Source organism: Juglans microcarpa x Juglans regia, chromosome 5S (genome assembly GCF_004785595.1).
Source record: "Juglans microcarpa x Juglans regia isolate MS1-56 chromosome 5S, Jm3101_v1.0, whole genome shotgun sequence".
Lineage (NCBI taxonomy): Eukaryota > Viridiplantae > Streptophyta > Magnoliopsida > Fagales > Juglandaceae > Juglans > Juglans microcarpa x Juglans regia.
The window spans coordinates 3,706,148-3,717,139 of NC_054603.1; the positions used below are offsets into that span (position 1 = coordinate 3,706,148).

The following is a 10,992-nucleotide window of genomic DNA, read 5'->3' on the forward strand; positions in this document are numbered from 1 at the left end:
GGCCTAAGATTATTATACCAAATAAGCCGATTCCATGCGGTTCACCTAACCACCTTTGCTCTAGGCATAAAAATGATGCCTTTTCTTCTTGTGTTTGATTTTTTGTTTCATCGAAATCATTTAGAGCTTTTTTTTAATAACTTAGAATAAGAAAATGACCAACATATGGAATAGATTAGATTAGCATTTATTAACTATTTAATATTATTTATAAAATTTACTTGGGAGAATCTAATTTAAAATTTGTTAAAATATATAAATAATAAAATTTATATTTTTTCTCGTAAGTTTATTCTTTTTATATAAATGATAATTTTACATACTATTAAAGTAGAGAATCTGAATTCAAATTCCAGTTCTATTGTCCATTCAATTAATTAAGTATTTCACGCGTGAATCGAGTGTTATATATATATATATATATATATATATATATATATATATTTATAGCAACCATTAAGGGGATGAGCTTCAGCGGATATATATATATATATATATATATATATATATATTTATAGCAACCATTAAGGGGATGAGCTTCAGCGGCGTAGTCAGAAGACTCTGAACAAGTACACACATGGGACGCGTGGTGCCAGAGCTGGCCACATCATAGAACAAGAGCCAACAGTTGTTCCATCAAAAGAAGACACGTGGGACATCCTCCACTGTCCCCGCCATCCACATTCTGAAATGAAAAAAGGATACACCTAAAATATTTTTAATAACTTTTTTTATTACATTATGACTATTTTTATCAAATAATTTATAAAAATAAGAATATTTTCAATTTAAAATATGATTGTAAAAATATTATAGATCTATTATTACTCTATTGAATTTTGGACCAATCATGAAAATAATCTGTTTTTATCATAAAATCTATTTATTATTTTTCAATTCAAAGAAAATAAAGTTAGATAGATAACAATCTACAAAACTTCTCGTCTGTTTTATTTAATTAACTCATACTATAAAGAATTTATTTCTTAAAAAAATTATGCGATTAAGCACTCAATAACACAACGAGTATTTGACCAAGATTTTTTATATTTTCATATTTATATGAATCTATCATCTCCAATATTCCTCGCTCACTTAAATATTAAAAAAATATAGTAATGTATTTTACTCAAATGATCATGTATAAATAAATATTCTTTTAACTTCAGTGCATCATTCATAAAATACCATAAAGTCCATCTTATCTTTTGGCATTTATTTAACATGACAAGTCTGTAAAAATAATAAAATTATTTATAAAGTAATGTTAGATATAATTATGAAGTATATAAATAGCATACATTCTTTTTAAAGTATAGTAGAGTTTATTATAAAAAAAATTATTATTTTTTTATATAAATCTCATATATTATATTTTAAATGTATATATTATTTCTCATATTTATTTATTTATTTATTTTTATAGCCGTATTGTTTTCCTATCCAAACAGTTGTTTGTTGGGAGTTGAAACAGTGCACTGCTCTGATACACCTGTCATTCCCAAGACAACGAAGTCCAGCTCAGCCGATTGCGATTCATATCAGTTTGACTTGGAGTTAAAAGAAGTTAAAAAGATCTAGGCCGTACAAGTGGCTAACCTGTAAATTCTACCGGGACATCTCCGGAATAATAAAGAATATCATCTGTACACGTCAGTAAATGGGGTTCAGACTTTGATAAGATAGGATCGTATCGTGCAAATGCGAGTCCACCCACCAGAATCTTATTATATTTATTTAATTTAATATTTGTTAATTCGATGACGTGTCATTTATGCAACCGGAGGAACGGACCACGTGAAGAATTAAAGGCTGCAAAGTGCTGAGTGGTTATTCACCACGTGTACTGGACTGAAAATCGATACCATCAAACAGCGAAAAAAGTTATTTACAACTGTCAATTAAGTAATTCTCGTATAGTGGTTTTAAAAAAATAAATAAAATATAAAATTTATATAAAAAAAATTAATTTTTTAACAATAAATTTTATATTTCTTGAAAATGATTAAATGATATTTATACACTTCATGATTGTATATAAAATTACTCATCAAACCATACCGATAATTTTTTGGGTGGCTCTCACCGTTGGTTATATAAGTATTTTTTTTTACATGTATTTTTTAACATTTTTAAATATTTTAAAAAAATTACAATATCAATAAAAACCACTTCCTTAATCACTAAGTAAAAAAAAATAAAACAAAAAATAAAAATTACAGTGAGAGCCACCAACAGTAGCTCCCAGCGGTAAGAATAGTTTTTTCCTAATTTTTTAGATCTTTGATGCGGATCGAAATCGGCAGATAGTGAGGGAGAGAACCAGTTGGAATCTTACAATCGGTGCTGATCAATTCGACGATCCGTCTGTCAGTGATTAATCCATCCCCAAATTTACATCAAAAATTCAAAACAAATCAACCTAAAATTCACAACAAATTAAAAAATACATAACAAATCAACTTGAAATTCATAACAAAATCACAAATTAAAACAAATAAAAAAAATGGACCTTGAGTCGCGGAGACGTTGGACACGATAGAAAGATGAGAGAAGGTTGGCAATGTGTGGGTTTTACAAAAGGAGGGTAGCGGCAATGTGGGAGTCTACAGGGTTGGGGGCGGCAACTTCATTTTTGTTAAGGGAAAGTGAGACAGAGAAATTGAGAATCGAAAGGGAGCTAGGACTTGGGACTTGGGAGGGCAGTGGAAAGACAAGAGGAAGAAGAAGAAGAAGAGAGGACGGGGGGAGGGGGTTATTAAATCCTAGTTTAAAAAAAAACTTCATGTCCAAAAAGATGTCATTTCACTTAATCAACTGAAATGACGTTGTTTCATATATAAAAAATATACATATATCTTCTATTGCCCGGTTCGACAGTTTGACGTTGGTTCAAATTGGGATCAAACCCGCGGACGACGGTTTTAGCAAATTCCTACCACCAGCCAACTGTTTCTCCATCGGTTCTGGCTGGTTCCTGAATCTAGCGATCGATTCTCATCAGTGACAGTCGATCCAATCGATTCTGTACACCCCTAATTGTTTTTGTATAATAATTTATTTTGCTCTTTCTTTCTTTCATATTTTTTCTTTTTACACGATATGATCATGGGATATATAATTTAAAAAGGTCAACGGATATATAGTTTAAATATAATTGTCTCTCTCCGTGTGTAATTTAGTAAGAAAAATGCTATGATGATTATCTTATGTAGGTAGTACTATAAGATTAAGATTACATTTGAATAGTGAGGTAATTTTAGATATTCTGTGAATAGTAATAAAAAAGTAATAAAAAAATAATGATAAAATATTATATAGTAATGAAAAGTATATGAAAAATAATAATAATGTAATGAATAGTAGATAATACTCCACTAGCCAAATTAAATAAATAAAGGATGGTAAATAATTTTTCAATATTTATTTGATGTAACATTAAAATATTTTTTAATGGTTACAATAATATGAATATAACACTTTTCTCACTTGGAGCATTCCCATCCAACGGAGTACAAGAGCTCCTTGCCTAAAAGTGAGTAAAAAGATTTAACTTACAAAAAAACCTCTCCATCGAGCGGATTATTATTGGAGAAAATTTTGAGATTTGAACCGTAGCTCTTTAAATATGGGGAGCTATTTTTCATTCCGAAATTATTTTTTATAAATATTTTATATGACCGACAAAATAAACTATTAAAGGAAATTAGACCATTTGTGAAAATATGATTTTTTTAAAAAAAATTATTATTATTACGAAAACACTGATTTTGAAAACATTACCCTTTAGAAAGATAAATAATTAAAAAAAATCATTACGGAAGAAAACTCGAAAATACGGGCACAAAAAATAATTACAAAATTTTGAAAAGAAATACGTTGCAAACTTTACTTCCACTCTTTCCCCGAAAGACAAAAAACTAAGTAATTAAGAATGTACAAATAAATTAGTAGAAAAAATAATAAAGGAATAATATAGAAAAATTATTTTAATCTAATAGCTAGATAAAGTGCAGAGAGTGGGATGGATTTTGGAAAGATAAATAGTTGAAATAGTAAAAAATAATTTTTAAATAAATTTTGATAAATAATTTGTTCAACCCAATGTGAATGCTCTTATTAATATTAGATAGATTGGTTTGGGTAACGTAAAAATAGGTATAGTGGATATGTACTATACGCATGCATGAGCTAATAATTAGGTGTCGTTTAGATAGTGAGTTGAAATGAGATGAATTAAGATAAAAATTAAAAATTAAATAAAATATTGTTATAATATTATTTTTTTAATACTATTATTATTTTAAGATTTGAAAAAATTATAATGATCAAATAAGAAAAATTAAGATCACTCTTATATCCAAACCGGGCTGCCCAACAACCATCATACGTGGGGACCTATATATCCATTCCTATACGCACACATAGTACAATATCACAAATAAAAGCATTTTTGTCATGACAATGCTAGGGTGATTATCAAATGTGCCCACTAAATATGCACACTAGTACATATGAGTTTTATTTTGATTTTTTTAATCATTTTTTAAACATTCTTAACCATTAAAAAATAAAAATAAATATAAATATAAATTCACTAATAATCACTTCTTTAACCATTAAGATAAAATAAAAAAAATAAAAAAATATGAATTGACACATTTGATTAGTATATTTAATAGTCATACTATCATTTTCCTTTTAATCAATAGAAACTCAAATAAATTGACATTTGATTTTGAGGAAAAAATGTAGCTCAACAATACACTCAATTATTTTTCCTCCTTCATTGATTTTCCTTTTAAACGTACGTACCACGTACGTTACATGCATTCATACGTTATACATATGAACAACGAAGAGTTTGTCCGTCACCAAGAAAAATAGCGTTGAAAGCACGTGAGAGCATTGAATACCTTGCTTGCCTTTACCTTCATATGTTTTGTGATCAGTTGCAACATTACTAATGCATTAGTATTACTGCCATTGATCCACAGTTTTCTCCCTTTCCTTAGTGAGTGGATGCCATGTCATGTCAATGTGGTCTCAAAACCAGGGGAAAACCATCGACAAGTTTCCGAAGGTGGTCTTTTGTTTTTAAATCTGATGTGTGTATCAGTATATGGACTTATATGTAAATCTTTAAAAGTAAATGTTTAAACATGACTTTTGTGAAATGTCATAAATGTCAAAATATTATAATTTAATAAATAAGTTTATAAATATATTATAATTTAATATATTTTTTTAATAATATAATTTTATAAAATATTTTTATAAATAAGTTTATAAATATATTTTTTTATAAGTTTATAAATATATTTTTTTATAAGTTTATAAATATATTTTTACTTTCTTCATAACACATCAAGTTTATGAATTAATTTGTTTCTTTAAAAATTCATTTACAAAGTCATATTTATGTCGAATTTTGTACCCAAAAATATATATATTTTCCTTTCATTTTACCAGGGTTTCTCTCTCTTTAATCGAAGTCATAAGTGTCAAACTCCGTCTAGTTCTTAAAAATTTTCAAAGTGTTTACGGAGGTATATCCAGGAGTACAGCAGCGTCGAATGCACGAGCATTACCCACCACGCGGCAACGCAGAAGCGTGAAATGATGGGTCCCACTCCCACATTCGCACCCGTCCCTCAAAGCCGGCGCTCTCACCATAAAGCCACCTGACAAATCCGACGTGATTATTTTAGAGATGTGATTATTTTTAGAGATGAGATGATATGAAATAAGATTAAAATTAAAAAGTTAAATAAAATATTATTAGAATATATTTTTTAATATTATTTTTATTTTAATATTTGAAAAAATTAAATTATTTATTTTATTTTATTTGAAAATTTAAAAAAATTATAATGATAAAATAAAATCAAATGAGATGAGATAAAATATTTCCTAAAAAAAAAACGAGGCCTTAACTGCGTGTCCGACAACCCAACGTAAGTACGTAACTCCACCCCTCCCATACCCTAACCTTAAACCTCCGAAATTACTTTTTTTGTTTTCCCAATATTTCTAATTAATTAACAAACTAACTAAAATAAACGATAATAGTTAATTTGTTTATTTATTAATAGTGGAAAACGGTGATATTAGTTTTTAGTTTTCTGAAAGGAAAATAATCTTTGGCTGTATTTGCAGCAGCACCTAGTATTTTGTGAGAAGAAGCAAGCGGAGAGGGAGATTTGGGAGTCTGTAATCTTCCATTTTTGTTACCTGACCCCCCCCCCCCCCCCCCCCCCCCCCCTTCTCCCTCACTTTGTTCTCTTTCTGTGTTGTTGCCCTCGACAAGCGTCTTTTTCTCTTCTTCTGGAGATAATCCCGGAGATTTTCCGGGAGAGTTCGGGCTCATACCAACAGAAACCACGTTCTTTGTTTCTGTAGGTTATTGGTTAATTTTTATAGCTGTTGATGATTGTGATGCTGTTGATCTAAATCCCACCTTTACCTAATTCATTTTGTCAATCAAAGAACCACCATAATTTTTAATCAACATTATCGGTAGAATCCACAATCTGCAAGAGAAATTTTAAAAGAAAACAAAAATCGGTTTCTGAACCCCGGAGGACTATCAAAACTCCAGAGTTATCTTTTTTTTCTTCTTTTTTTTTTCCTCCCATTTCTGCATAGTACACGAAATCAACCGGAAGTCATTGCCTGATATCTAGGCGCTGTCTGATAGTTGAAATTGTTTTCTGGGTATCATCGGAACAACATGAAAATTGGATCCCTGATCTTGTGTATTTGCTGAAATCCGGTTTTTGATCTAGAATTCCCGGAGTTAAATCATGGCGAAGAAACCCGGGTCCTTGGAATACTGGAGGAATTACTTTCGGACTGCGAATTCTGACATTTTCGACATAATCGACCATGCGATCATGGTGGCGTCTTCGGATTGCCCCAAGGAGTTCAGGTTGCGGAGAGATCGAATCGCCGAGAGGCTTTTCTCGTGCAGATTGACGCGGTGTTCGGGTTGCGACCGGGTCGAGTTGGCGGTGCCTGGTAGTGAAGAAGAAAAGGAAGATGATGATGATGGAAATTGTAAGAATAGCGGGTTTGGTAGAGATGGGTGTGCTTTTGAGGCTGGGGCTAGCAAGGAGAGCAAGGTGAATAGCAGTAGAGATGATGATCAGGGAGAGATGAACATGAACCAGGTTAGCACTTACAGCTATGGAGAAGCTGAGGCATTGACTGATGAGATCGAGGAAGAATCTCAGATTGTTGGTGAGGTCTTGAGGATCAAAGAGATTCTTTATAGCAGTGAAGAAGAGGTATTTGTCTTCGACAATTCAATTAAAGTAGTATGTTTATCTGTTTTTAGCACTCATGTATTTTGGTCCAATTTTTTAATTTTAGCGTGGCAAAGGAGTTGGGGGTCTTGTAAACTTTGTTGATGATGAATTAGACTTTAGACTACTCACCCTGCAGTTTTATGGATCTTTGAAATGGGTTTTGAGTATTTATTTTTATATACAATTTTTCTGTTTGTTTGGCCAGTATGATGAGAATCGGTAAAGTTGTTGAGTTTTCTGATGTCTGATTTGTGGTGCTTTTGTTAATGTTGCGACAGTCTGATTCAATCTTGTTTGAATCGTTGAGGAGGCTTCAGTTGATGGCTCTGACCATGGATACTCTGAAGGTTTGATTTGAATCTTTCCTTTAGTCATTGGATTAGTTTGCCACTTGTTTGGGCAGCAGCAGTTGTTCTTGGGTTCCTCATGTTTTCAAAAAGATTTGGATGAGTTTTGGGTTGACAAAATTGTTCCTTGTCAGGCAACTGAGATAGGAAAGGCTGTCAATAGGCTTCGGAAGCATGCATCAAAGCAGATTCGTCACCTTGCACGGACTCTTATCGAGTATGAAATCCTTTTTTCTGGCTAACTGCAGCTCACCTGCCTTTTATGTTTGTTGGAGTGATTGAAAGATCAAGTTCAATCATTGCTTTTTGGCATTGAATCTGTGTGTTTTCTTTGGGGTATACTAAAAAGCCAGATGTTGATTTTTCTAATACAAGCACACCATATGCTTAATTAAGTACAGCTTACCATTGCCAATTGGAGCAAGCTTTTTACCATTCGTATATTTGTATCATTAATTAAGGATGACATATGATACCATTTCCAGTTTGATTACCGTCATCCATTTTTGTCGTTTTTTTGTAGTCGTCGTGCATTCTCATGGTTGTACACGTAACTTAACCACCCTCTGGTAAACTGCCCTTTTTGTCGGTATGGATTACCTAAACCTGTGTCCAATTCGCTTTGTCCACACGACTGTTGGATGGTTCTTAGCCCACACATGTTATATTGGTTCTTTAATTATCTCAGTTTATTTATAATGAGTCTTAACGATATATTTTCTCTTGATTTTGTGGCTTGCAGTGATTGGAAAGACATGGTAGATGAATGGGTCAGTGCTACAGCTCCAGCTGTTGCGGGTATTGGAGCTGTTTCGGGTATGAATTTGTTTCCCTATATTTTATTATAACTTGAGATGTATCTGCTGTTATTTCTTTATTTAGTTTTGGAAACTGATTATACTCATGAATTATAGGTTCGGGAGGTACCCCGGATTCTGTAAATCCGTCTGTTGTTGACGAATATGAGGGTCTTCCATCTCCTCCTCTGGATGGACTTTTCTTTGCTACTCAACCCACTTCAATAGAGCTCTCACAGGTACGTATCCTTTTTCGCATTTGTTGAAAGTCATTGGGAAAAGTGTATATTCCTCTAGCGTATTGTTTATGGAACTGACTGGAGTTTGCTTCTTTGGGTGTCCAATAACTTCACTATGCAAAGTTCTTTGATGGCATGGATGATGATGGAAGTGAGTTTAATTTGCAATATCTTCTGCTTATCTTAAATAGCTTTTGCTATTTGCTTCTTAATTTTAATTCCTCAGTTCTTAGTTTCATGATGTGAGCCCTTGTTGTTTCAGATCCTCGAAACAGTGGGGAATTCAGCAAGAATCGTGATTATGGAAGAAAACCAACGCAAGAGTGTCAAAATAATACAAAGCGGAAACAGCAGACACCCAATGTAGCAAATGTGCTTGCCAAGGACAACAAGAGTCATCAAGTGAAGAAACAGGAAGTCGTCCTGAAGCCAAATAAGCCTTCAAACACTGATTATGGGCCCGGAAGACCTCCCAAAATAAGTACAGAGCAAATGGTCTGTGATGAGACAAAGTCCAAGCAAAAACCTGATAAGGTTGCTATCCAGAAGAGGCCAGTGACTGGTCAGCAGGATGTAAGTAAGAATCTCTTGCAGTTTTAAATTTTGTAGTTTTGAGATCTTTCTAATCAGTATTTCTTCTGAAACTAGAAATTCAAGTGTTCGGATGAGGCCGCAGTCCAAGTGAAACTTGAAGCTACAAAGAGGAAACTTCAGGAGCGTTATCAACAAGCTGAGAATGGTACGACTCTTCCACTATAATATTGATACTCAATGTTTAGCATTATAATCACTTTCACATTAGTTTCATCCAGAAGGCTTTCCTGAGTTTTTTCTTTCTTTTTTATTGGGTTTTTTCCCTTTTGAGGAGGGGGGTTGTAAACTCTTAAAATTAGTAATTGGAGTAATGAGTCAACACTGGTGTAAAGTGGGAGTTTCGGAAATTTTGAATAGCTTAAACTTTGGAAACAATATAACTCAACAATGAAATATCTCGTACCCACTTGTCAAACGTGAGTTGAGAGCCTTGCATGAATCTTTTAGTCTTTTCTTTTTTGACAAGTGAGTCTTGAACAAATCTGACGAGGATGTAATACATTTATGTTCAACAGCTAAGAGGCAGCGGACGATACAGGTTATGGAGTTGCATGATCTACCTAAGCAGGGGCTTGGCCATAGAAATCCACATGTAAAGCCCGGGAACCAAAACCGGCATTGGTCACATGGACGACGCTAGGGGTTATATTTTAATCCCAAAAGCAACTAGGCCGTTCACGTTTCTTCCATGATGAAGTTGGTGGGAAGAACCCTAACAACTCTGGCAAATTCTGGCTTGACCTACCTGAGCATCAACTATGACAAATTCATTCCCCATTGCTGCTGGAGGGCCCAAGTCTGATTTGGAGGGAAATCAACGGTTGAAAACTTCTTTTTTGCTAAATTGAATACATTAAGGTATATAGACTTCTGTCAAAGGACAAGGAGGCGGTTATAGCTTATGACTCTGAACTGAGTCCTGAGATGAATGTATGTAGAGAACCTTGATCTGCACTTGTTTATTTACACCATGGGGTTGTTTTAGCTAGTTTGCACAGAATAAGTGCATTTTCATAAGCTCTTTCCTGTATGTAAACTTTTGGGGGAATTTATAGATAAAGAGGGTGAATGTTCATGCAGATTGCACAAATCTTATGTTTAATTGGATGCACATTTGATAAAATTCCTTTTTCTAGTTTTGGATCAAGTGATTATTTTCTTGATCAAGCTTGTGCGCATGGGCTTTGCTTCTCTCATGTTTTATTTCGTATGCTTCTCTCATCTGCATTTGGGACAACCAATGGCAGAGATGTTCATTGCAAAATACTGAAACGACACGTGAAAACAATTATATGTCGGCTACTTGCTGTTTCATTCCTGGTGCCGTCTTCTTTGACAAACTTTTCCATGTATTTCAAACGCGTCGATAGATTTTCAAGACAACAAAAATAACTGTACTTTTTTTTTTTTTTTTTTTTTTTGTGTTGGTCAGAAACATTCAAAGAATACAAAACACACGTTATAGATTAGGTCTAGATACATTCTCTCAATTTATCCCATTTTATTGTTATAATTCTTAAATAAATTTTCGTATAAAATATAATAAATAATTCAACTTTTAAATCTTAAAATAATAATAATATTATTATAATAATATTTTATTTATTTTATCTAAAACTATCTCATCTTATCTCATTTACAAGTCCTTAAAAATCTATTAATATTTAATATGAACAATTTTATTTCTTAATGATTGACTTAAATA

At 32.5% G+C, this 10,992-nt stretch overlaps 1 protein-coding gene across 2 annotated transcripts; it reads left to right on the top strand.

The window, feature by feature from the left end:
* The first annotated feature begins 6,061 nt into the window (after nucleotides 1-6,061).
* On the top strand, nucleotides 6,062-10,366 carry LOC121267712 (probable mediator of RNA polymerase II transcription subunit 26b). 2 transcript variants are annotated; one of them, XM_041171725.1, is made up of 9 exons: nucleotides 6,062-7,289; nucleotides 7,589-7,657; nucleotides 7,792-7,874; nucleotides 8,400-8,473; nucleotides 8,569-8,693; nucleotides 8,817-8,844; nucleotides 8,956-9,266; nucleotides 9,342-9,432; nucleotides 9,803-10,366. In XM_041171725.1, the coding sequence occupies exons 1-9, from the start codon at nucleotides 6,807-6,809 to the stop codon at nucleotides 9,925-9,927; spliced, it is 1,389 nt and encodes a 462-aa protein (XP_041027659.1). In that variant the 5' UTR covers nucleotides 6,062-6,806; the 3' UTR covers nucleotides 9,928-10,366. The 2 variants fall into 2 exon arrangements, with proteins under 2 accessions (XP_041027659.1, XP_041027660.1); XM_041171726.1 differs by having other exon boundaries at nucleotides 6,073-7,289; nucleotides 8,572-8,693.
* Nucleotides 10,367-10,992: the final 626 nt, after the last annotated feature.

Coding starts and splice junctions, on each gene's coding strand:
- LOC121267712 (XM_041171725.1), top strand. CDS start 6,807: ATGGCGAAGAAACCCGGGTCCTTGGAATACTGGAGGAATTACTTTCGG. Junction 7,290..7,588: donor TTTATAGCAGTGAAGAAGAG/GTATTTGTCTTC, acceptor ATGTTGCGACAG/TCTGATTCAATCTTGTTTGA. Junction 8,694..8,816: donor CTTCAATAGAGCTCTCACAG/GTACGTATCCTT, acceptor CACTATGCAAAG/TTCTTTGATGGCATGGATGA.